At 43.4% G+C, this 27,766-nt stretch overlaps 1 protein-coding gene across 2 annotated transcripts; it reads right to left on the bottom strand.

Moving 5' to 3' along the window:
• Positions 1–693: 693 nt before the first annotated feature.
• cntn3a.2 (contactin 3a, tandem duplicate 2) lies at positions 694–26,932 on the bottom strand. 2 transcript variants are annotated; one of them, XM_062564098.1, is made up of 24 exons: positions 26,683–26,932; positions 26,401–26,486; positions 23,708–23,845; positions 23,057–23,192; positions 20,164–20,339; positions 18,614–18,709; positions 18,267–18,470; positions 17,343–17,445; positions 16,840–17,024; positions 15,975–16,111; positions 14,795–14,924; positions 14,144–14,294; positions 13,789–13,916; positions 12,275–12,444; positions 10,914–11,031; positions 6,901–7,059; positions 5,668–5,817; positions 5,456–5,526; positions 4,559–4,793; positions 4,018–4,127; positions 2,457–2,643; positions 2,146–2,258; positions 1,838–2,006; positions 694–898 (listed from the first exon to the last, which is right to left on the bottom strand). In XM_062564098.1, exons 3-24 carry the CDS (start codon positions 23,760–23,762, stop codon positions 726–728), a joined length of 3,156 nt encoding a protein of 1,051 aa, XP_062420082.1. In that variant the 5' UTR covers positions 23,763–23,845; positions 26,401–26,486; positions 26,683–26,932; the 3' UTR covers positions 694–725. The 2 variants fall into 2 exon arrangements, with proteins under 2 accessions (XP_062420082.1, XP_062420083.1); XM_062564099.1 differs by having other exon boundaries at positions 23,708–23,847; positions 26,404–26,486.
• Positions 26,933–27,766: the final 834 nt, after the last annotated feature.

Raw genomic sequence — 27,766 nt, 5'->3', positions numbered from 1 at the left:
TCAGATGTAATGTGTGCTAATCCGATCCATCAATCAGCGCGACCAGCTGGTCTCAGCCAACGAAACCTCTCGGCCCGCGCTCGGCTCTCCGCAAACGAATGGCTCAAGGTAAATGGCTAACACTGGCCCCCGTGAGCTGTTTTATGAGTCGCATCCAGGACAACTGCAATGCAACGGGTTAAAAAGAAGACGGCGGCAGAACATTCTGGAGCACGGACTGACTAGTGTCGACGAGTGGTGGCGTTACGAGAACCTCCAAAGGCACGGGCACGGGGATAATAGACGCGTTCCTTCTCACCAATTCAGATGTGGAGAGCAAAAGTGAAGATATTCAAAAATACAAAATACGCCTTCTCATCACGGCCCTCCGCAACGTCAGTGAGCTCTTGGATGGATGATAAGGAACTGTGAGGAATAAAATGTTGAGGGAACAAGCTGTCTTTGCAACAACAAGAAGGCTGAAACGACTTTGGCACGTGGATGGAAGTAAGGCATCTGTATCAATCTACAGTCAAACACAAAAAGAGTCGAAATGGAGCATTGTTCCAACCTGCAAAAAAAGTCAGACCTGTGTAAAGAAAAAGCTCAAGCGTTTGCTGTTAAATCAAGTGCCTGACCTCACGCTTCGCTCTTGTGCCACCTCATACCCCGCAATCTAACACTGCAAAATAGTATGAAGTCCCCCCCCCCCCCCCCCACCCATAAAAATATAGAGAAAACAAAACTCAACAACGTTCACCAATTTGAGAGAAAAAAACAATAAGAAGGCTGAAAAAAACTGAGTAGAGTTTGTCATGGTGTCCCGACGTTGACCCGAACGTTGATATTACAACGGAAAACAGCAGAGAGAAGGAGGAGATGTGTGCACTCTGGGCTCTGGACCCTCGGGCACTCATACCTGCAACACAAAAAAACCACACAAAACACTGATGAGAAACCTGCTGGAGGAAGCGGATGCTATTCCTCATCCGGAGTTTGAGCTCTGAGCTGTATGTAACAGCCACAGCTGAAAACAGACATGCATCCAATTGGGTAATTTGATACTTTAATGCCCAAATCATAAATCATACATGCTGATGTTTCACAGGGGGAGTTAAAATGTGGTAAAATGCTCCCATGTCCCGCCTTGAAAGATGTAGTTTGCTCTAATCACTAGTTTCTCATGTATAACTTAAGTGATTCAATTAGCTCCTGTGTTTCACAGAATATTTGCCCACAATGACATCCATATCAAAACCTTTCCTGGATAAAATATATTATTAATGCAAAAAAAAAATCTCCTGAACCGCTTCTAATGTTCCATAGCTAGTTTTTATAAACACAGCACTCGGTTTTTGCCTGCTAATGTGTTTTGCCCACACCTTCTTCTTTGCAGTGCACAAAGAGTCTCTGGAAAAAAAAAGTAGCCTATTTTTCAAATTAAATTTAAAAGAAAAGCCAGTGGGAATTCAATCCCTCTCAAATGCTATTTTCAGAGATTCAACACAGAATATCAACAATGCAAATTAGCATTTAGAGCCGAAGAGAAGCCCCCCTGGAGTCCCACAGGACAGTAATAGCATCTAGTAAATGAGGAAGTCAACCTTTGAGAGGGAGATGGATTGTGCTGCATATTTCTGCAAAATATGAGCCTGGAAGAGCCCAACGAGGGTGGCTGGGGACACGCGTAATGGTGAGTCAACAGAGAACAAACTGCCCATGTCGGGTTCAAAAAGAGCTAAGTGAATTCATTTCAACGCGGGTCAAAAAAAAAACATTGAAGTCGCAGTCAACCTATCGGTCGAAAAGTGGCCATGCGGCTGTGGTTCTGAACCACGGCTGTGACCGACGAGCTTACTCAGTTGGTGGATTCGTACGGGATCCGAGGCCGGGCCCAGCCCCCCCTCGCTCAGCGTCTGAACCTGGATGATGTAGTCGTCGTCTTCCTCGCGGAGGGTCAGCTCTGCAGTCGAATTGGCTGTTGTGAGTTTGTTTACCTCTTTGTGCCTCTGTCTCCTGTATGACAGCTGAACGGGAGGGGGGGTCACAAGGTGGGTGACAAAGCGCAGTGTACATACAGACTGACCACACAAGCCAGGTCCATGCTTCCACCCGTGACAGGAAGGAGCGTGTCACTGTGGGGCGGCGTGGATGAGTAGGACTCACCTGGTAGCCGGTGACTTGTGATTCTGATTCCGTTGCCACCACAGGTTCCCAGTAGAGAGACAGCTCGGAGCCAATTAGGGTCCATTCCACATTCAGCGGCGGTTGGGCTGGCGCTGCAGGATTGAGAAATATTCCATTATCTGCATGTCAGCAAAAAACACACGACTTTCACCCTGTTTCAACAGCAAATAGCACATTTCTCCTACGACATCAGAAGCTATTGTTCCCAGCGCCCTTCTTGGATGAAAACCAGTGCGAGCGCGGAATCGAAACACCCGAGCAGCAGGGCGTCTCGGCTTGCGGCAACTTACGCGGCTTTTTGCTGGTGACATTGATTGCCGGCAGGAAGGGGCCGGTGCCCGCCGTGTTGAAGGCGCTGACTGTGAGGAAGTACTGCGTGTTTCCGGCCAGGCCGCTCACCGTCACCGAGGTCTGGTTCCAAGGCACCCTGACCTTCCCCATGGTCTCTGGTTTGGTGTCATCCTCCCAGTATGCCACCTGTTCAAGACAGAGAGCTGGGACTTTAACGGGCTGCGTTGTTTTCGGGTTGGAGAAAAGGGCGACGCGCTGTAGGAGAAGTCGTATCTGATGACTTGGGAGAAATGTGGTGTTTTTAAAGGTTTGACTACATCCTCTTTGAAGTTTCCAGCAGGGTATTTAAATTGACAAAAGCCTTTGTTAATGGACTTTTTTCACTATGATCAGAGACAACTGAGAGAAAGTGACAAGAGCACATTGTCTTTCTGAAGATTTTTCAGTAAAGAAATTGTATTTAATACAAGAAAATACAAAAATAGATCCCATTATAATTTACAAGATCCTATATTGATCTAATTGTGTCCAACCAGCAATTCATAGTATATAATCAATCATATAAACTGAGAAGCATCATATGCTCGAGATGTAGGGCTAGTTTTGCATTTTCTGCTTTATGACTGAAACAATATTAACAGTTTAGATTTCTTTGTCACTCCACTGATGGATCTTTTGTGTAATTGTTTCAGTGCTACATTAATCAATTTTCCGTAATACAGAATTTATTAATATATATTTTTTTATAGAAATCTGGCTTATCATGGAATGATTTAATCTGAAATTAAATAATACACATCAGATACCAACTAAAGTCACCTATCATAGATCATAAAATAAATAATGAATCATAGAGTGGCTTTTATAACCACTAAACAGAAGATATATCCTCCATCCCCCAACCTATCGGCCTTTCAGTCATCAATATTCAATGTTAGCTTACGTTCACATCAGCGGAGTAGCTCAAATGTGAAATGAAAAAAAATATAAAGAATGAAAATAAAGCATCTTAAAATAAAGCCCTTTCATCACCCTGATGATTCGAGGAGGCAGGTGAGGCAATCAGGCTGTCCCAGTTTTTGAAGATAAAATTGAATGCAATTGTTTTGGGTTTAACATGTAATTTATTATTCCTATTCTATTTAGTGAACAATGAAAAGACTCCATTCCCAGGGTGATGCTTTGTCAGACTCTGAAAAACAAACCACAGAAGGTAGCTTTTTGTATAATTATATAGCTTTTGGTGTGAGGGCTTTTCTTGGTATTCTGTGACAAGGTCTGATATTTGAGCCCGTCTTAAGCTCCGTATCATGATAATTGATAACTTGAAAAGGCACGTGGACAGGACAATTCCTTTTGCTCTTTCTGTTCTTTTTTGTCGGGTGGTTACAAAGAACATTTTGGCTCCAACAGCCATCTGAAAAAGCCATTTCCATGGCGACGCAGAGTTTGGAAGTGATGGCACAGAGGTAAAACAGAGGTGATGACAAGCAATGTAATTATGCTGTATGTGTGTGCGTGTGTGATTTATATTTCCATTTAAAAAGGGGTAAAATGTACCTCATAGCCCAGAACCCTTTCAGGGGAGAAGGAGAGAGGCTGCCAATTCACCTCAATCTCAGAGGCTGAGACACTTCTGGCCCAAACTCCCGCTGGCATCCCGCTTGGCTCTGAACACAGACAACAAGACACTGAGCGTTGCTGCCGTCTTCCAACAGAAACAAGCAGAACCAATCTCTTGAAATGACGACTGTGCCGCATTCTTGTTGGTATCACAGGTGACACTGGTAAACGGTCCAGCGTCACACCACCCACCGACCCTCCTCTCAGAGGTGGCTCAGATCTAAAATGCCAAACCGGTGTTCGGTTCAGAACAGCCCAAAAAAAAAAAAAAGAGTGGTTACGTTTGAGGACTGTTTGCCTGAAAACAGGTTGGCCGCTTTTTCTCTCTCCGTTTTTATGTGTAAGAAGATTTTCCAGAAAATCTCTTCATCTACTTAGAACTGTGAGCCCAGTATAATGCAACGAAGCCATTGTCGGGATCTTTGTCCTCATCAAAACCCCAGAAAGCTTTTTAGCTTTCCAAAAATGATTTCCTTACCGGTCTCTGCAGAGTAGATGGTGACCACGGGGCTGAAGGGACCCTGTCCTTTGCTGTTGTAAGTGCCAACCTTGACGTGAAATGGAGAGAAGGGCGCGATGCTGTCGTTGCGGTAAACGTAGCGCGATGCACCGGGGGCAGAGGTGGCCACGTGAGTCCAGCTCACTTCTCCGAAGGCGCGGAAAGCAATGATGTAGCCAAAGCTCTCACCGTTCTGTAGTTCTTCGGGGACAGGCTGAGAGTGAAACACAAAACTATAGTGATATTAAAACATATACAAGCCACTCACGTTCATTCCGCCGTTGGGCTGACACAATCAGCACCCACTCGCACGGTGCCAAAAGAACCGCGTGACCCACAAATTGCTTTTGTGACCCACCTGACGAAAGGAAATGAGCATTAAAATGGCATTTGAAAAAAATCTAATCTCATTACAAAAATGTCTGTGCAGCTTTCAGAACTCCAAGTTATTTCTGCTTTAAATAAATGAGAAAACTCCAATAATGAGATAGCTTTAGCCAACAAATGACTTACTTATTTTCCACACTATTGTACTATTTTACACCGAGTGTATGTGATTTGAGCATTGCAGATGTTGCTGAACAGTAATTCACCACAACACTCGTTAATGACAATAACGAGTCAGATCCAATGTTCTGCTTGTGCATACATTGTTTCTCCCTTTAATGCAGACACTTTAACTGTGATATTACAACCACTGCGGAGCGAGAGTTTGATTGCTATCGAAATTTATGTCACCCGCAAGCCAAAGAGAGCGGGGGGGGGGGGGGGGGGGGGTTGATTTAGCGAGAAATATTAAGCACCTCACTCAAGGATAAAAAAGATGAATTGCAGGCACTTTGTGTAACAGACTAGAGCATAAGACTGATGGCTTACCTCCCATGTGATGACCAGTTCCGATCTGCTTCCGCCCCCTCCGCCTGTGTCACCCGGTGCTGCATCAGGAACTGCACAACACAGACCTCCATACTTGAACAAAACAAGGTGGTGTTTCACGCCTCAGACCTTTTTTTCTTTTTGAGGATCACTTAAATATTTGATTAGAATGAATCACTTGATTGTAAAAAACGTAATTGTATATACTGTACCTGCATCCTCTGTCCTGGTCGTGACCGACACGGGGCTGGGTTCTCCAACCCCGACACTGTTTTTGGCCAAAACCCTAAACTCATACTCCACCCAGGCGTTGAGGTCCACTACAGTGGCTGTCAGTGTGTTCCCATCGATTAACTCAGGGACTGAAATAAAACAGAAATGATAAGCGTAAAAAAAAAGCTGAATGTGTGGAACCAAACTAGCGTTCCACAAAATCTATACACAATTACGAAATATATAAACAAATAGGTGACAAAGGTATTGTATAGTACTTGAAGGTCTTGGCCAACTCCTGAGAGAAATGTCTCCGCTCTGCTAGTTTCTACATTCTTTGCTGATATAACCTGATGGTGAAAGTGAAGTGAAAATGTGCTTATTTAGCAGGGATTGTAGTTAAATGAAGCTTAATTAAGCAGAAGTTCAGTAAGGGAGACACTCCTTTTACTCTCTTTTCATTCAGAATCTCTCATTTTGTCTGTCTTTCTTAAGCCAATGACAGCGTTGCAGTCCAACTTAAGAAATGTTCCGCCCTGTTGTCAGCTGTCACTGCAGCTAAAATCCTATGTGATTCTGCTCTACCCAAAATCAATCACAGTCTTACTCCTCATCCATCCTGGGATTGCAACAACTCTATTCATCATCACCATCCCACTGGGGATTCTACCTGATCTGACATCAGCATCACCACCCCTCCATCATCCGACCTCGGGACGGGTCCAATCGGACTTTGCACTAATCAAACTGGATGCAAATGTAATAAAATATTGGTAAATTCTAATGAAGTCTCTCCTGATTGTTCTATTTTGGTATTATTAATTTTTGGGTGTTTACTGAAGTCAGGTAAACATTGTTAATAGCTTGGATATGAACGTTATAAGAGATAAATGTGTTGTTTAATGCTATTTCAATACTAAGCAAAGGACAACAAATGAAAGTGAACCGTTTAAGTTACAATATTTTGTTTAATCACTTTTGTCAATGGGTGCATTCAACATCCATAGCAACAAGAGGTCAAGAAGACATCGACTTAAGCAGATAAAAGGATTTTGGTTTTCCAAATGACAACATGTAAAAGCAGCCTCTTCCTGAACCCCCAATCATTGTTCTACGGCTGACCCTAAACTCAATCCTCCCCCCCGAGGCCGGAGGAGAAGTAGGAGAATGGCTCTGTCGGGCTTCTCTGAATTATCTGAGTCACACGTGGGATGAGATGAAAACTCACATACCTGTATTCACCCTCTGCCAGCCCACAGTGAAGGGAGTCCTTGTCTGGATGAGGTAACATGCGATCGGGCTGCCGTTGTCTCTGCCGGGGCTCCAGGCCAGCTGGGCTGTGCTGTCTGTCACCTCCTCCACCGTCACGGAGTCTGGAGGACTCGGGGGCCCTGGTTCAATCATGGGAGGAGACACTGTGAGGTACTTGGACATTGCAGAGGCACACAGAATGTGGATGTAAATGTGTGCACCTTGATATCATGAAATCAACGATAACAAGAGATGACCATTTTTGACCATTATCCATTTTGAAGTTTTGAGTTTATGACCTTCATAAGGAATTAAAAGTTGGGATTAATCCTCCGGTATGCAACAAACTCGTATTCCTTTCCTTTCGTGATCCTTGATCAATGAAACAGCAGATGTAAGTAGATGCAAAGAGTCAAATTAAAGTTAAAAGATGAAAAAGGCCTCAGAGCCCTGAAGCACCAGAGTTTTATCATTTATTTTCATTATCCCACCAATTAAGCAGCGTGATGTTTTACTTTGGCCTCATCTTCTGTTTTCTCTTCTAATGAACGTGTCGGCTCATCAGGAATAATAGACCACTAGAGAGCTTTGAGACCGACCGCAGAATAATAATAACGCCCCTAGCTCTGCTCACACACCGCTCCGGAATTGCTCTCTAATCTGAGGCAAAATATTCAAATTATCAAAGCGTTAAATGATTATTTTAATATAATCAATGGATTATGCTGCATGTACTTGCCAAATCTATAAATGCATGTATGCTAAAATAAGTTACTGCTGAACTACATTTGATTTTTGTTTGAACATGCAACAAACATTTGGCCTTACAGCCCCGGCTATAGAGATATTGATCTTTGTACAAAACTCATTAGAAGCTCCTGATTAAAAAAAAAACTTTTAACACAGTAGCTTCAATAATACATATAAATGGGGCCCACAATCAAGGATCAATTTCCTATCCTCTTAATTATATTTCATTGGCTAAAAGCAAAGGGTACTGCCAGTGTCTTGAGGGTATTTAAAAAATTATTAACATGGACACAGACTGCCTCAGCTCTTATTATGAACCTGGCACAGGGCAAATGAATAATTGGCTTTATTGTGAATACTTACAGACATGGTGCATCATTTCAGCCTGAACCGAATAATAACCATATTCGTAACATACATCCTCAGAATCATCAGATGGGAATCAGAATAATAGTATTTTATGAGAGTGATGGAAGAAAAAACGACAAATCACCACTAAATGGCATATATTATAAACTGTCTTGCAGGAAGACAATGATAATGCAACTGTCAAACAAGCACAAGTGCTCAACAAGTGGTCAGAATGCTAATGAATGTGGTGTTATCTGTACAACGTGACCTTCTCCTTAACCACCAGCACCCGGTGGAGTGTTTGTGAGGCCTCGTTGAGTGGCATCTAAAGCATTTTCCATTGCCAACATGAAATACAAGCATCCAGATGATCACTCAAGAGTCGCTGTGTCAGGAGCGATTATCATTGACCTTCATTGATGCGAGACGAGTGGAGCGAGGCAGGATCGGAGAGAGCACCGGGCAAAACTACTGAGCTGCTTTCACTGGCTGATATATTACATGATTGCAATAATGCATCTATTGCCAATAAAAGCAATAATCAGCATTGGCATTCAATCCTATATATGTTACTCGATTTAATTTAAAGTGCTATCACATTGACATGCTCATTACGAAAATCAGGTGAGTACTTTATCATTAACACTGGTTAATTGTGGGGTTTTTTGAGCCCATGAAGGTGGAACTAAGGAGTGAGAAGTGTTTTCTCCAAATGGCCATGTAGAAAGTTTTGGTTCAATTTGTCAAGGTTTTGAGCTATCTGTCTCAGATGAGATGTCTGCCTCCAGCACAAAATAGATGAGGGATAATGGATTTTTAAAAATGTGGCCACCAGCTATAAGAAGAAAAAAAAGAAGAAAAAGAAATCATCAGCAACATCTTTGTCCAGATTCATTGCCCATATTGCTTTGCAGAATCCACACTACACAGGACAATCTATTGGAAGAAAGTAGTTACAATTGGGTAATTCTAATCCACCACATGTAAGATGGAAATAGAGTGCTTTTCCCCTCAATGGCATTTATAGTTATTACTCCTTCCCGGACTAAGAGATGATGTAAGAAATTGAAAAACAAATACATTTTTCAGCTGTCTGTGAGGTTTAGCACTATGAGCCCGATGTTGAGTAAAAAGCAAAAATGTAACAAAAAATGAATAACAAAACACATTTTCTTCTTCTTGTCCAGCCCTTCAAGAATTTTGCATCCCCTTAGATTCATCTTGTGACTCTTAAGTGTGGCCCAATCTCCAGCTTGGGAACAACTGCACACAACAACCTAAATTAGTTTTCTGCATGAATTATTTTTTTGCTACTTTAGGTCCGATATTTTTTGCATGACTCTCACTTGTAACGGATTATTCATACATTGTTACATTGTAACTATACTATACATACACTGCAAGAACTTAAATGGCGTTGAGCGTTATTTGAAAGCATTACTGGTGTCGTTCATGGGTCATAGTCATATGTGTAGTGATGGTTTTCCAGCAGGATAGTTGACATACGACCACTGTCAGCTTGTTAGAAGTCAGTCGTTGTGATCAAGCAACTCCACCCGTCGCCCTCCGTGACTGGTTTTCTATCCAGCTTCATGCTTTGTCGCCCAACATTTGCAGAAGCTCGATCCAAACAATGAGACATCCATGACAGCTGCCGGCAGCAGGAAGTGTAAATAATGCACAATCTGAATCCCAGACAAGTCTCCCAAGAAACATACGAGGCCAATCCATTTCCTTGATATTGCTTCTGCTTGAAAAACAGCCTTATTTCCACTTAGTCCTCAACCAATTGCAAAAGAGTGCTTATTAATGGCATTTGCCTTGAAGATCGTTAACGAGCCAGGCTGAATCACTGGTGGGTATCCTTACAAGATAAAAATATGGATCCAACCATCTCAAATCCGGACACCAATATCATCCTTCACCTCATTTGACATTTAACACATTTGCGTAATGTCAATTTGTTGGCCTGCTTGACGTATTGATGAAGGCCAGATACCTGCCTTCCCTGCACACCACATGGATGTGTCTCTACCCGAAACGCAAAACATCTATTTTGTTCTGCCCAATGCAGCTTTTGACATGGTGTCTCTGGGGAGGTATCCATACTGCATGAGTGAGCTCATACAAGCATAAACATCCCCCTGTCAAGTACATTGCCACAATATTGAAAATTGGTTATTAAAAAGAGAGCGAATACACTTTTGTCAACTTATCGTCCACAGTACCCACGAATGCACGAGAAAAGAAAAGCAAGCCTCTTCTGTTCGATGTAATCAGGTGACTGTTAGTAGAAGGAAGCAGGACATAAAAACTGTGGACTGGAATGATATCCGCAACACTGCATAAACTGATGCGAACAAAACCCATTTGACTAGTCACTTTTTATGTAGGGGCATTCTTTATATTGTTAGTAAGGCATATTCATATAACATCCCCCAAATATATATATATTTTCTGATGAACAGAGCTTTGTTTGTTAATCTTCACAGCGTTCACCCATGTTGTCATAGGGTGTTGTTTGCCACATCCACTTTATAGCCATTACATGTCTAGTGTCCTTGAGCAAGACTCTGAACCCAGAGTTGCTCCCAAAGGACATGCCAGCGCCTCGCGTGGCAGCTCCGCCTCTCAAGCAGTGAGACGCATGTGAGTGAGAGGCAAACTGGAAAGAGCTTTTGTCCGTTAAGGCAGACGAGCGGTACATAAGTGCACTCCATTTACCATCTACTGTTCATAGTTCAGGGTAGATTTTCAGAAGAGGTATCCACATACGTTGTATGTATGCAGAGTACACTTTACCTGCCATTTAGTCATTTTTTCAAGAGAGAAACCCTCAAACAATCCTGGTGTTTTAATTAGTGCCTGCGGAGCAGAGAGGAGGTTTTCTTACCTTTGACAATCAATACGGCCACGGCTGACAGGCTCTCCACGTCCGTGTCCACCACACAGATATATTTGCCGGCATGGTAAAGCTGAATGTTCCTGATCATCAGATCTCCTGCCGTTCTCTACCGAAAAGCAAATAAAGCTTTACGCAGCATGAAAGATAACAGACATTTTGACAGCTTATTAAAGAATGAAAAGGCTCGAGGCTTATATAAGGGGCAGCAAATAGCGGGGCCCAAACAGCGTTAGCAGATACTGCAGATAATTAACTAGGACTTATCAGAGAAAAAAAGATACTTAACAAAAAAGATACTTTTGCATTTCTTGACTTGAGTTTTGTAAGTCCAAGCCAAGGTAAACACAACGATAAAATCCTGAATATGACACAACATTTTAGTCACATTCTTGTGATAAGCTTGAATGAAAAGGACCAAGGCCAAAATTTGATGGAGACATTTTTGGGCCATTTTTTATTTTACAAAGGTCATCATCATGCCCTTCAATAGCCGTTGTGAGAAACTACACAAATAAGCCATTACTTTCTTAGTTCAACTGGGTTTTGCTCGACTGGAAAAGAAAGAAAAGGAGCCTCCGTATTCAGATCTGCGAGGACCCCCGTCAACAGCAAATGTAAGTGAGTGGTGAAATTATTCTCTTGGTGTTGGCAGGGAAATGTGGCACGAGAGCCAACGTGGTTTAATTATGGAAATCACATTTCCTTGAAGCAGAAAAGTTTAGTTGATAATCTTTTTGGACTGGGGACATTTCTGGGGAACATTGTCAGTCAAACACACGCATGAAGAATGGTTCATCTAAAGGGTGAGAGGGGGTTCTGAAAGGGTTTTGTCATTTGAGGCTCTGCCGAGACACCGATGATGATGATGTTTATCTGTGTGTCTGTTACTAGGTGCCGTGAGGCAGGTTAAAGTAGGATTTGAAGAATTATTCATGAATCAAGATTGTAAAAAATAGATTATTTCTGACGGCTGAGCTCGGTTGGAAGAAGTGTACTAAGATGACTTATAGTCATAATGCCTGAGAAACGAGTCTATGCAGGAAGTATACTTTGTAACAGCACAGCTGTGTTTCTATTCACTAAAGTAGAAGCTTAGTGGGGGCTGAATGATCTAATAGTCGAAAGCTTTTCACATTTGCACAGCTTAGTATGGCACCGTGGACACTTTGGCACCGCAAAAGAAGTGGCATCACACCTATTGCTGCAAAACTAGCCACGGGAAATCTTCATGATATCAAACCGCAAGCTGTCCCTTTTATCTAACGGCAGGGATGAAGTGAAGCGAGATAGGGAGAGGTGCCAACTGCCCATTCACACATTCTGAAGAAGCATGACTGTGGGTCACTTACCCCGCCCACTAGCTCAAAGTGACCGTCTCCCTTGGCGATGAGTTGTCCGTTAAAGGCCCACGAGAAAGAAATGTCAAGGACGGGGTCACTGGTGACCTGACAGGGTAGCACGATGCTCTCGCCCACAATGATCTCCATATCCATCGGCCCCTGGGTGATTCTGGTTGGATCTGCCCCAGAAAAGGAAAAAAAAAAAAAAAACATGGTGAAAGGGAGTCATTTCTTTCTGCCTGCCAATCTCACACAGGCCATGAGACATTTCATTGCAAGATGAAACAAGATGAGCAGTGTATTGTTGATTTTCTGAAATAGAGGCTCAATAGTGAGACACTTAGGGGAACATGCTCTATAATACACTCAGTCACAGGCAGGGTATTATCTATATAAAAGGAAGGTCTCATGAAAGTCTTAGTTTAATAATGTGATAACAAGCAGCCTGCCACTACTAAAATGGCCCTAATACTCCAGGCTGACACAGCTAGAATAATCTTCTGAAATCCTGATAGCAATTACAATACACTGCAGATCAGATAAACTTCACGTAATGGGCTGCTCTGTGCATCCACCACCAAAATGAAGGCCGCCGCCACAGAGTCTACAATAGCAATCACTGAACTAAGTCTGTCGTGCTTCAAAAGTCAAGATAACGAATCTGCTAGAATCAAATAAAGAAGGCGCAGCACAAAGGAGGAGGATTTGCACGTCTCACCTTACATGGAATGCAGAGGGATTTGAAAAAGTCACATGTGAAAAAGTGTCCCCTCAGTTCTTAGGCTGGTGGTTATCAATCTCTGGGTCACGGTTCGGACTGCATGTTGCTGACTACGTTATGGCCGGGACAGAATATCACGGCCTTTTAAAAAAAGATAACGGGCCCCGTCAGTTAGGGTGGCGGACAATAGCGTCCTGTACATTAATACAACCAATAAGAAAACACTCAGCTATCGCTCTCCTGGAAACGCACGCTTGACAATAACAGCATCCGTAACAACTGCTCACTGGCACTTTCATTGCCTCCACTCAGGGCACTTTCATTTGTTGCAGTAAATTGGTTGTTTCAAATGCTTTGAGGAAAACAATGATAGAGTATTTTCCCCAACGCCGTCCGAGTGCATTATAGCAGCCGCAGCAGAATGTGGACGCACAAAACAACTCAACAAAAAGATTTTTACTGAAAGACAAGGGTCAGTCTTTCAAGTCGCATAGCTTGGGTGAACCATTACGCCCCCTAAAATGAACAAATGAATGAATGAAACAAAACATTACACAAAAAAGATCATCTACTAGGGCTCCCACTGGATTATGCGGTCTCTCATGGACAGATAATTCCCTACTTTTGACAAGCTCCTCCGAGCAAAACCTGAAGATTGTTTGTGTTTCGAGCCACCAGTTATTGACTCGAGTTCTCATGGTACAGTGGCTCCCTGCTGCATTAATCCATACTGAGCGTCAACTTCTCCTCATTCAGTGGGAAGCACGGGCATGTATTGTGCCGCCGCACAGCCCGAACTTACCGGTAACAAGGAGCCTTCCAGTTGTACTCGACATGCCAAATCTGTTCCTAGCGAAGCATGTATAGCTGCCTGCATCAGACTTGCTCACATTGGCAAGTCTTAATGTTCCATCTGGGGAAAGTGTGATCCTGTAGGAAGCACAAACAGAGAGATTATTAAAATACTCACTCTTGGTTTCTCTACATGTGGATGTAATACATTGTCAGGGACATCGAGCAGTTTGTGTAAGTGAATACATTACAATACAATTAGACCAATACCAAAAGGGTGGTAAAAATGCTGAATGGGACACATTGGCGTACTTTGAACAGCCACAGCGTCACTGAAGTGCGCTCACAAACACATTGGTCCTCACCTGTCACTTGTTTGGATGGGCAGGTTTCCTTTCTTCCATAGTATGCTGGCGATCGGGTAGGCCTGGGGTTTACACTCTAAAGTCACGGTAGTTCCTGCCTTGGCTTTGAGCAAAGCTCTGAGGACGTTCCCTGTGAAGTCTGGAGGAGAGGCTGTGTGGAAAACAGTAAACAGGCTTTACAAGGCTGCAGCAATAATCACGGGGCATTTGAGGGGTGCTTTTGCAGAAATCATAAAATTGGGAAGTAATTGAGACAGACTTTTTAAACATTGGTGATGGGGGGGAAAAACAAGTGAATATAAAAATCGAATCACTGGGGGGGGGTTTCAATGTAGAAAATGGATTAATGAGGACAGTCTATCTGTAAAAAAATGTTGTATCATTTAATTGGTTTTACCGGGGGTTTCGTTGTTTATTGTTAAACTGGGAATTCTGTATGAACCCCCCCATCCTCACCATAACTGAAAGGTAAATCAGGATATCATGAAGGGGAAAATAATGTATAAATGTGTTTGGCCCTACAAAACCATCTTTGCTGACCCCATTATCTGCAAATCCAGATAACCTTTCAGAATGACAGTAAAATGACCTTTAAGATTCCTTGACAACAATGATTGGGGGAATTTGAGGGAGAGATAAATGCCATCCTACCTAAAACCATTAGTTCAGCAGCAAAGTATATGACGCCGTGTTTATTCTCAGCCACACACTGGTACATGCCGGCGTCGGAGAGGGTCAACACCGACACTGACAGGACCCCGTCCTCTGCGTGGATTCTGTCCTGTGAAGAAGAGGACAAAAGAAAGCAATTATTGCGCAAGTCTTAAGGGTCGCTTTCCTCTCTGGAAATTCAATAAGCAGTGAATTGGGTTAGAGGCATTGCCAACGGGCAAAAAACGTCTTTGCTTTTGTTTTGTTAGCGTGTTCCCTCCATCATGTAAACCAGTCTCTACAGTTTGTAATGATATTCTTTAGTGACAACTGAGCATGTAAGATTTGTGTTTGTGTGGCTAAATGAAGGGTCCTGCTACAAAAGCAATTTATTTTCCCATATGCATGCATCATTAGACATTATTGATGGAATAGATGTTGTTTGAGGTGCGACGTGTAAGGTTCTTGGTAAACAAATCACAGTCCAATCCTGAATTGTTTCTGTTTTGCGTGTGAGGAGTAAGCTCTCCCTTTGAATGAAAGAATATGCGTTGACACAACACTACGCTTATCATAAGCCGTGTACTGTAAATGTGAAACTGAAATCATGAGAACTAAACTGAATACTGCTTTTGTACCAGCAAAAATGTGCTGATCAAAGTTTAAATCATGCAAATGTATTCTTAAAATGAAAAAAAAATCAATTAGTAGCAATATGAAATCCTACTATGAAACTAAAACAACATCAAGACCTGTCAAACCCTATGTATTCCCCTGATGGTCTGTGGTAAGATACGCAGTGGCTTACAGTAACTTCACAGCAGATTGAAAACCATCGTCCATAAATCTGGAAGAGCTAAAACATGCACCATGAATAATGAAAAATAACCACAGACTCCATTTAGCTGAAATGGAGCAATCTCCCAGGGACTACACTGATCCACTCCCTAAGACTGTGTAATCTGCCAAGGTAGAGCACAATAATAGTTACATCCACGTCTCATCACTGGCACACCTCAGGTGTTTACCCTCTCCTCTCCTCTCGCTCTGAATTGCTTTGGGAAAAAACAGCCTGGTGTTTGACGCCAGGCTCTTTGAAATTAAAAGGATGAGCCGAGCCTGACGATTAAGTCATTAACATGAACCCTTGGTAGGTGGCAGAAGACGGGCAGGGATTCACCTCTGAGAGTAGCTGTTGGCCGTTCTTCAGCCATGTGTAGGAGGGTTTGGGCTTGCCGTTGGCTCGGCATTCCCAGTATAGTCTCTCCTCTATGGCCAGGGCTGTGTCCTTCACGGCCTGCATCCACTGAGGCTTGGCTGAGGGAACATAAGATATACTCCAGTGAAATATCTGATGAGAACCAGGGGACAGAATTTGAATGAGCCGTATCAGCTCACCAAATATCCCCCATCCCAAATAGTTCAAAGGACAGCGCGCGTGGATTGACAGCTCAAATAGGTGGAAATCATAAAGCGTAGGAAGAGCGGGTTTGTCTTTAAGAGGAGAGCGGAGTGATTGCAGGGTATCACTCAGTTTCATCACTCGAATGTGGCAGCAGCCTGTGGCAGCTGTGGATTAGCACGAAACACTGCGCCACAAAGCATAAAAGCGCCCACTCACCCCGACCTGTCACCTCGGCTCTGTGTGTAAAAGAGATCCCCCCGGTCTGTTTCCCATCCAGCACGCCCTCCCTTGCTTCTTACCTCTTACATATTTACAGCTTTTCAGGAATTTTCATGGGGAGAGAGCGTTGTGCTCATAATAAGCACAGTTCACTTCACAGGCATTTTACATACTGTCAATTCCAATTTTCACAGGTGTCATTTTCCCTCTCTCACAAACTCACAGTAGCGGAAGTAAGGCGAGAACTCTCAAATGAAACTACTGCAGTCAAATTAAAACCAACAGCGCTTTTCAGCCGCGACAAATAACTGTTATCGTATTAACGAATTACAGCTTCAACCTCATCAACCAATTCTTGATGTCGGGAATGCACAAATGGATGGAACATAATAAGATGAATAATAAATAATAGTCCCAGTACCGTAGAATGCCAGTCGACCAGTGGCTATGTTCTTGCCCATCTTGTTCTCAGCCACACACTCGTATCCTCCAGTATCATCCTGCTGGAAGCTGGGGATCTCTAGCACCGCATTGGAGTACTTCATTTTGACTTTGCTGGGGAAGGGAACGCCGTTAGCCCTCTTCCAGGTGATTTCTGGGACAGGGCTGGAGGAGACATAAGGAGAAAACCTCAGCGGAGACTGCGATTCAATTTATTTTCAAGTTGTTCGCTCAGATTGCAGATGTCTGTGATAATTCGGCTGTAAAAAAATTGATTGAGCTTAACAGCCTTCACCCCGTATTTTTTCTTTGTTGATAAACTGTTTGGAATTAAGCCGATCCGACGATTTTCTGACCAATTATCTCTTTACGCCAGTTTCTGAGATATATAATTCCCATGGAGACCATGCTCCATCCAAATCCAGAGGTCTGGAGTGAAAGACAGCAGAAGATTGAAAACATGCTAAAAGGAATTCAGCTTACTTCCCGAGGGCGAAACACTCCAGCGTAACTGTTGATCCCTTTGCAGCGGGTACATTGTCTGGGAAATTAACTTCTATTTTCGGCTCGTATTCACCCATCACACCTATGAAGAGCAAGCACAAGAACTTGCTCAGTCTTCCATTATTCATGACTTACAAACAATATGGCATGCATTTCGGCCAAACAACAGCAGTGTAAAAACTAACAACATGAGCAAACATTCTCTCATGGGTATACTCACAGTAGTACATCACTTAAATGTGCACTTGCAAGTGTGCAGTGAAATACCAACAAGGAATAATTTAAATCTTTTCTTGGTGGAATAGATAGAGTGGAAGTTGAAAATTCTGTTTTTTCTTTTAGCTCGCCTGGCTGTTTATCTTTTAATTCAAACCCTGAGTGGGCTGGTGTTTTATTGTTTGCATCAGTGCTGAAGGCCTGCCAGGATCAGGAAACCAAGCAATGAGATTTAAATCTATTCAGGAACATGTACAGTACACTGAGTGAAAACTAACCGGTTGAGCCACCAGAACACTCAATGTAATGGTCCAGTGACGTACGGCTCATGTTTAATTCACTCAAAGGCAATCTTTATTCACTCTTTCTATGAAGGCGTAACAGAGAACGGAACAACAGAGCACAGAGGGCCGGCTCGAGAATTCAAGTGAAAGCAAAAGGGGAAAGCTTTTAAAGGAAATGCGAATCATAAGAAAGCTAAGTCAGCAAAGAAGAGATTTGGGTGCTTTGTTTGCTGGCCTACATCGAGAAGCAACTATTTACTTTGACGCATTAGCGTTCGGTGACTCAACAGCAGCGAGGCACGGCGCCCAGGCAAGTGCGATGATTAAGGCCACGTCGAAAGAAAACAGGCCCTTCGATACAGGGTCGGAAAGGCGTGCTTGTCACATCGGAGCTGCGTCTCACCATCTGTCCTGAGGATCAGGGACGTGGGCGAACTCTGAACTTTGCCCTTTGTGATGCTGTTCATCACAACGCAAGTGTAGTTGCCCACGTCAGAGGCCTCCACCTTGGCAATGTAAAGGTTTCCCGTCTGCTGGGAGACGAAGCGCCGATTGTCTTGCTGAACAAAGTACGGGTACTCGTTGAAGACCCATGCATACGTAAGGTCTGGGAGACAACACGGGGACACAAGGGAATAGAATGCGATGCAAAATTCAGATACGATTATAAAGCGCTTGACAAGATTACAATTTAATCTGCAGCAGAATTGTAAAGAACAGCTCGGATAGGAGATTAGGATGGATGTTTACCTCCTGAGGAAGTGGGCGTTCCACAAAGAAGCACCACTCCTTGTCCCTCGCGGACTGACACTGCGCTTCTGGTGTGGACTTTGAAGTGATCTAAGTCTAAGGGGAAACAGAAATGAAAAGAAAGATCACCGCGGGATCTCACATGTCAAGAGTGGAAGCAGAGCTGAGCAAAAGCTTTCAGCGAGACACTGGCGCGCGCACATGCGGAGATTGTCATGAGAATTGCACTTTGGCAAATGCCTGAGAGAGAGGGAGAGACACAGAGAAAAAGACAGAAATGTGCTTGTTTTATGTGGCCGGAAAAATACTACAGAGCGAGATATTTTAGCTGAGGACCCGAATGAGACATTGTGCACTTTACATGAGAAGCAGGCTGATAAGAGAAGGGTTATAACTCCAGTTGTGTAGAGATCTACGAAAGAGTGAAAAACTACTGGAGGTTAGCATGTTGGCAACTAGGTCCAAAAAAATTTCAATAATACTTAATACTATAATACTACACCAACGTAGTTCACTAACTAAAATCATAGTATGTTGAAGTAACAGTTTCTTAAACTGTAAAATTAAAAAACAGATAACAGCTTTATTATCATGGATATTTTTCAGTGCATACAAACAGTATTTTCACACACACATTTTCCTTCTTACCCCCGGTGATATTTAGTCATGCAGGTATATCGCTCAGTGACTCCGTCTATTCCAAAGACTTTGTTTTAATCCGATTCAGCTAGACTACGTTCACTTGAAGGTGAGAATAGATAAAAACCTATCTGCGAGGGGTGTGGATAATACAGTGTAACCAATAAATTATTTTCTGCAAACACTCGTTGGGGGTGAGTTTTTTAAAAGTTAATATGTCTCAGCAGTGCCAATCTTAAAAACCTATCTGCGTGGCTGGATCCTGCCAGGGGGAAGGTGTGAAATGTTATTTAGTTGAAATGTGCATGAATAGAAGGTGCCTTAGTGGAAAGAACATTGATATTAAGGATTCATTTCTTAATTTATTTGAGGGCTTTTCTGGTTTCACCACTAGAGAGAAATCACAGTTAGTATCTTATTTTTGTGCCAACGCAGTTGTTTTATAATACATTCATTCAAATTCATTCATTTGCATTACTCTTATTTGTTATGTTGGTAGAAAGAAGCATATAAAAAATCAGTAAGACCTTCATGCACTTCATGTAAGAATTTGCTTGACTCTTCCAGAGTAGCGTACCAGTCAAAAGATTGGACACACTTTCTTACTTAATTGAATGAGAAAGTATGTCCAAACTTTTGACTGGCACTGTATACACAAAATAACACCACAGGCAGAGCACAGCAAGGTAAAGTGAAGTGTTCATTCTTAGTTTGCACGTACAGCCACGAGTAAAGAACAGTCATCACACTCAAGCTGCCCAAATGGTACCGTAGCGTTCAAAGTGGCAGCACTCATAAATATTGCAGATATCTGCCACCTAGTTCGGCGCGTGTCGGCATTATTTGCTAAGTGCAGTTACACCTTCATGCGGTCCCTTAATAAAAAGCGACAAACACAGACTTCCACTTACAAGCAAACTGCAGACTTGCTCTCCTGCTGAGGATAGCTCCCGCAGTGTTGAACGCCATACACTGGTACATTCCTACGTCCTGGTAGCGGTCCAGGCTGCTTATAATGAGGTTGCCCCCAGACAGACGCCGCCGGCGATCCAGGCCCAGATTTATGAGAGTCCCATTCAATGACCATCTGTGAGGGCAAAGACACCATCAGTCCCTGGCAAAACACACTGTCCAATTCTTTCTACCGACCAAGGTGGTCGGACAGGAGGAGAGTGGAGAACACGACTTACTCGAGTTTACTCACTCGAGGCAAGAATAACATCCCGTACTTTAGTGGAAGAGTTTGTGGGCTCGCGGGTTGAAGCGAGAACATTATAAACTTTAGGGATTTCATTTTTCACAATGAATTAATGTTCCTGCAGCGCTTCAACTTTCCAAACAAATCCCCCCTCGCCCCCCAAAAGTATTTCCTACAGTACAGTGTTATAGTATAGTATAGTATAGTGTTATAGTACAGTACTGAAAAGAGTAAGCTGGAATAGACAGTTAGTAAACTTTAGTGGAGCCGTCAAAAGTAAATACACCACGATGTGTGGGAATGGTCTCTGTTGCCTGTAGCTTTCAGTTGTAAATTGTTGTTGACTCGTTTTTATAAACTGAAAGTTCTTAATGATTTCATGCTTCGACCTTTCACATTCTGCACATGCTCCATAATCGCTGCATAATGATTTGAGTTATTTGTTAACCATAGCCCGGCAATGTACTCCAGTGCTATTGGTTACATGTACGCCGTTAGAATACACATTTCTTAGTCGTAATGTATTTTTCGGGCTCCTTTTTTTTTTGCTCCACCACTATTTGCTGCTCCAGCTAGCCCCATTTTCCCCGCAGGGATCATTAAAGTTTAATCTTAGAGTATCACACACAAAGCTGTCTCCGGCTATTTAAGGGAAGCAAGAGATAAAGGTTTTAGAAGCCATCCTAGATATTATCATCAGTCTTAACCATAATCACCTCTTCTCTGTCACATTATATTTACATAATGAGACATTATTCCAACTTTGACTTCTCATTATGACAAAACATTAACACTTGGCAAGAGGTATCACTGTGCTCATGTAACAATTCATTCTTTTTATGCTCTCTTTCACCTTCCATCACATCCATTCTTTGAAAAAAAAAGACAAGCAGGTTAAGATTATGATATCAAATAAATGAAGCACTTATAAGAACTCTTAAAAACAGCTGAATTCAATGAGTTAAGCAAGCCCCATTATTCAGCAAGAAAAAAACATTTCTTCAACCACAACACTGATCTCTTTGTAAAGACTCTTCAAAAATGATGAGTTCAAGGACACAGCACTTCAAGAATGTTCTATCATGCCTCTCAAAGCATATGCAATAACAAGTCATTCCTTCAGCCACCTTCTGCTGTTCTGCTTGACTTAAGTGGAAATGAAAGACTTGCAGGCCGTAATGGCCAACTTTCCAAAAGCTTTCAAGTCTAACCATTGAATGTTGATGAGTCCATATTGAGACACTCGCAGATGTTAGCAGTTTTTCTGTATTTATTGGGGTTAACCTTATTTGTTACGGCTATACAGTTTGAGAGACTCGTCTGTGCGATAAATATTTAATGGGTTTGGCTCCGCTGATGATGCATCCATACGTGTGTTTAGATGCCTGCCTCCGCCTGAGGGCAGTCAGCTCTTTATCCAGGAGCCACCACGTTATTTTCATCCAAAAGTCCCCTGCATTGGGCAAGTTATTGAATAGAAACTCCTGCGTTGTCTGAACCTCTGACCGCATGGAAACTCGGGTATTTTGGATCGTCCTGTTGCTCAGAGCCCTCGGGCTTCTAATCTCAAGTCAAGTAAAGGTGAGCGTGACACCCTCTGTTTGGATGTAAAACAATAAACCCGCTGAGGAGAAGATGCTTTTCCATAACATGTGGTTGTCTCCCGTGAGTTATTATCCCGCTACGGTGTTCATACAATGACAGTTTCATCTCTTTGTGAGTGACAGGATTGGCAGAGAAAAGGAGAAGGGAGAGAAGAGAGGAAGGGGGAGGGAGACGTGTGAGCCTATTTACACTTCAAGAGAGGAGCCAGAGAGGTGTGGAGGACTTGCAGAGCCCAGCACAGCCGGCTTGTCAAGACGACACGTTAAACATGCTCATCTCACCTTTAATCGGTGGAAATACCTGGTCTTATGGAAGGGAACAGGAAAATCCTGAAATAATGAGCGCACATGCTACGCGCCTCGATCGCCCCGGCTGGTCGGTGCCGCAGTAACTCCACTGTTGAACTCCAAAGACACTTGTGTTCCACGCCAGCGAGGGCAATCTGGTGTCTAGCACACCTGCAATAATCTCACAGTGTTTCATGAGAAGAGATATAAAGACGCATTAAGATGCTACTTGTGTGTCGCCATAGGTAAGTTAAGATGAGTTAGTAGAGCCATATTGACGCCGCTGCGGTGTCTGTGTGCTTCCCAGTCTTATTTGGAGAAGAGGAAAAGGAAAGCAGGCACCTGCCTATTCCATATGAAAATAAATCTTCATATATATATATATATATATATTCGTATTCACAGCACCTTCCAAGAACGTGTCCATCATTCCACTCAGAAGCAGGAAAAAAAAATACTATTCCTCTATTCAACCACACTTTTCACATATCTTAAGGAGGCCATTATGATGAAAATCATATATCACAATGTTTTTCACCAAATACCTTAGTATCGGTATTGTAAGGTTGACCATGTGAGTAGGTTGTCCCCACACACCGCAAAGTTATGTTTCCTGCACTCAGTTTACATTAAACATGGTCCTCTTAAGTGTTAGTGTTTTAGTAATCCAGTTTAGATTTGTATTTATATTTTATATTGCGAAAGCGGTCTTACCTGTACTGAGGCGGTGGCGTTCCCTTTGCGTCACAGGTCAGAGTAGCTTCTTCTTCTATGGAGTCGATAGGAATGAACAAGTCCCCCGGCTCCATCCTCCATCTTGGACCATGGTAGGAGCCGCTGTCCAGACAATCTGTCAGAGGAACAGCCTGAGTGTAACTATACAAGAAAGTGTCTCTTTGATAAAGTTTGGCCAACAAAATTCCCTGTTCTTCAGACGCAAATAGGATATTTGTGTCTAATGGTGAGGCTCTCTCACATTGGGATTAGCCATAACTGAAAATGATCATATTCATATTATCTTGAATGCGGGGCAAAGATTCTTTTCTAGAGGACCAGATGAACAATATTGACAACAACTCTTTTTGAATATGATATTTTGAAGATCAACTATATGTAATGTAGGATCTTTTGATACGTTTTGATCCTATTCTTTGCACTGTTCTTTGTGTTAATTAAGAGAAGAAGAGAATTGAGGGTATTGTTTCTGTGGTTTGAATGAAAGTCAATACTGAGGAGTGGCCCTTAATACCTGGGCCATCTTATCATCTCTGACACTGACGTGATTTTCGCCTTTTCAGCTCTCATTCCGCAACTGTAAATGTCCGAACGGGAAAGAATCATTGCTCATATAAAAAGGTGGTTTACCTGCCAGACAGTCGATGATTGATAACAGTAGAAGCTGTTTCCATGGCAACGTCATCTTTGGCCACCAAGGGCAAATGAGACTTTCATCCAATAAGCTTTGAAATGGCACTCGTATTCTCAGAGAGAGGGGAGCTTGACCTGTTGGAACAAGGACTCTCTTGTAAAAGACAAAACACCAATATTTGGGTCCCACTCAACACTCTGTCTTGCAATCGTCCATCAGCAGAAGACAGGGGAAGTGTACATTTTCAGCAGTGGCGGAAATATAGCAACGATAAATCGGATGCGGGGTTCGGTGCAGGGAGTGTCCAATTATTTCTGTCCATTCTCAAAATCCCGATCAGTGAGCATCCAGGAAGTGTCACGTCGTGCCGGGCTTCGGCCAACTTGCAGTCAGAGATGTCTACGGGTGATACCGGAGGCATATGGGAAGAAGCCCACGCCAATCTATTAGGGGGGCGACCGACGCCTAAGCTCATCCTTCACTTTGCACGGATTTGCTCTGGCTGCCTGAGGAGGCTTGGACCTGGGAATTGGGTGCCATCCAATCAATTAGATTTCACCCACCGCAGCATGTGGGGGAGACACATGCTGCGGTGAATCAAGACAGCCTGATGAGGAGGCCACGGCGTCCAGGGCCATAATCAAGGGCACGGGGTCCGTCTGCTTCTAACACGTGCCGCAAATTGCGATGCACTAACTTCCCGCATGAGACGGAGCGAGAAATGACGCAATTATAAAATGTCATACATATCTACGACAGAGAAGCGGCTATTACACAGCAGTCAGCAGTTACACGTGTGTTCACGCTTGCAGGGTATATGCTGATCAATGTACTATAGTGTTATGTTGCCTAAAAGCATGCGCATGAACAAGCCGGGTCGGCACACACACACACACACACACACAAACACACTATTCTTCAAGAGGTGTTCAAGTTGTATTAAGGGCAGAGACAGATAATAACACCAATCTGCTAAATGTCACACAGCCCCCATACACCTACACACCAAACTCACTTTCTCACCTCGTGAACGAAGCTTACAACACCCTTCCTCCACACACACACACACACACACACACTGGCTTTCCATTTTGGAAGACATAAGCCGTGATGTGCGGCTCATTTGTGGCCTAATCCTGGGGCAGGACTAGTTCAGAGCGCTACTTATTGAGGGTCTAATTGTTTGTCAGCTGCTTGGATGTCAAATCAGACACGTGGGGTCTCAACCAGAATTTTCCTCCCTACCTTTCATGTTTGCTCGACCCTTTCTTCTTCCACCCAGAGTCTGCTAAATTGGATTGGTACGCTTCCTCTCAAGACGAGTCCTGCATGCCAAGCCTCAGTGATAGGCCCAGAGTGTGCACACCGCTGGCACCTCAGGACTGAGGATTGGTGTGTGGAAGAAGGTACAGTGGGTTTTACACTACTGTTGACTACGCATGTGATGGTTTGCATTTGTAATGGGTGTTTTGGCGCCGTGTAACAGCTGATGCAATAAGTTCCTTTGTTTGACTTAGATTTAACGAATCATTCACAGTCGCAAAATTAGAGAGAGTTATGTCAGTGATACGAGGAAGAGCAGGTCGCTCAGTGATTTGCATGGACACGCTGCATTCGATTTTATACACACATGCACACGCAAAGTACACAAGCACATGTAGCCATCATAGACGCACACTCACAGTTTGCCCGAATGGATAATGGTGTTAACGATGATACTGATAGGAGGAGGTGAGAAAAGCATTACATGGTGAATCAATCTCAATCACAGAGGGATCCTTTCCCTCGCACGACACCACTGGGTTAAATAATGTATAATCACGATATCTACCCCCTCCATCTCACTCCGCCTGCATCCAAATAACACGCTGGTTGAACAAATAGCCCAGCTGGCAGAGTGGGAGTGTACTTAGTTCGAAGGCCTGAGCTGCATTCATCACAGATATTCCAACTGACACTGTGGCATACCAGTATGCAATTACCTGGTGAATGTTGCAGGGAAGGAATGGTGCGTGTGCACCTTCTACACTTACTGTACCTCAGTAGGCGTGTACAGCCAGTCATTAATGTGTCACTTGTCAACGCTTGCTGAATGTTTTTTTTCTTTTCTTTTCTTCTCTCTGATACATTCGGAAGAGGGTCCTCTGGTACACTTGTACCTGCCTTTTTGAGCCTATGGCACCATATCGCACCAAGGCGTTGTGTGTTTTTTGCCTGTAGCAACACATTTCGGAGGGTGAGGTGAAGCGAAGCCGGGCTGCACCACACGAGGCAGGAACCACAGGGAGCAGTTAGGGGATACAAATGTGTGTAATGCAATAGCGTTTATTTACTAGTTTGACAAAGAAAGGCACGGATGAACCAGAGAGGATCCGCTCCTTATTTAAAAAAAAAAGATATCAACGCGCCCACGTCTGAACGCGTGCCTCTCCAAAATCACGGTACCCTCGCGTGGAGGAATCGGCTGCAGTTGGCATGGCACGTCACGTTACCATTATTATTATCAAAGGAATTGATGGTCCAATTCGGGACAGCGGGAGCAAACGGGCCGACACGTGAGCCCCGTACTGTCCATTCATAATGTAGCAAATACTGGTCAATGTGGGAAAAATTGAGCGTTCTGGGTTTGGGGATGTTCGCGATTACCAAGCGCGCTCACGCTGCTATTTGTTGTATCTGTGCGTCTTACCTCCTTATCTTGAAATATCTTGGGACCAGCAGAAATCAAATTCAGCCCTCGCGGAAAAAGCGCCAGAGTGATCCTCCATGGAAAACCTTCATTGAGAGAGAAAAAAAAAAACAAGGTCGTTCATACAGGTGAAGAATCGAGCCGGTGGTCAGTCATAAACACGCGCGTTTCAGATCGCAGCGCTGCTCCTTCTCCTCCACTCCCTAGCAACACAAAAAAAGCCAAACATACAAACACATACACACACACACACGCACGCACGCGCACGCACACGACACCCACGTTGTTTGCCGCGTTGAATCACATTTGAAACATCCCCAGTTTGGGGCTCGAGCCTCGCCGGTGTTTTACGCTCTCAAATCCAACGCGCGGTGGTCTGAAAATGCGCCTGAAAAGGGGGATCTTGCAGGGATGATTTATTATGCGCATCAAGTCAGCTCCTCCTGCGAAGGAGAAGTGGGCTGCACGGCGGAGAGGAAGCGACGGGGCAGCCAGCATCAGCAGCGCCGGGATGGGAAAGGTGCGGGAGGGGAGGAAGGAAGACGCACCTGGTGGGAAACTGCGCCCCCTTCCCGTCACATCGCTGCATTGCGGCGGAACTGTGAGTCTCCGTGATTCGCCGATTGTTAATTGGGTCCACGGGCTCATTCGTATCTTACGATCCATTGCTTGTCTCCGGGGTTTAGACAACAGAGGTCTGCAAAAAAAGCTAATTTCTTTAGATTATGTCTGGCCAGGTCCTGCAGGCCCGTGTGCAAGATGTAATTAGAATACAAATGCAAGGTGCACAGGCGAGTTCTATATGGCCGAAGCCAGCGGGTCTTTATTTGACTTCTAGTCCAACTCATGCAGTGTATAAAACTAAAACGGAAACACAGTGATATTGTGAGTTAGTGAAATATTAAAACACACCATAGGCTGTTCTTCAAACCAAACTGGCATCAGTGGAAGTGATAGCTATTTCAGGCATGTAGGCCTCCAGGAGTAAAAGTCCCATTAATTAAGCAATTGGAGCGGTTCCATGGATTAGATGAGTTGAAACATCGGCAGCGTGGAGACAGCAAAATAATCACTCTATGGACATCATTGTGAAGGTACAGACAAACTCAGTTTGGGGTAAAAAACACTCAATTATATAAGATTTTTTTTTCTGGCAACTTCATGCTCAATATGTGAGTGGTATGGAAAACAATTCCAGAACCAGTAGATCCTTCCAGTTTGATAACAATAGCTACGAACAGGATCTTTTCATCAGTCTATCTAAAAACCAATATTTTCTTCTATTCTTTTAATATCTACATTTGTATTACATTACTGATTATTTTAACATAATAAAACATTATCTTGAATCTGAAACTTTGACTGC

The sequence above is a fragment of the Pungitius pungitius genome, chromosome 1, assembly GCF_949316345.1.
Source record: "Pungitius pungitius chromosome 1, fPunPun2.1, whole genome shotgun sequence".
Classification (NCBI taxonomy): domain Eukaryota; kingdom Metazoa; phylum Chordata; class Actinopteri; order Perciformes; family Gasterosteidae; genus Pungitius; species Pungitius pungitius.
Note: the sequence above shows the minus strand (reverse complement) of the source record. Positions and strands in the feature narration are given on the sequence as shown.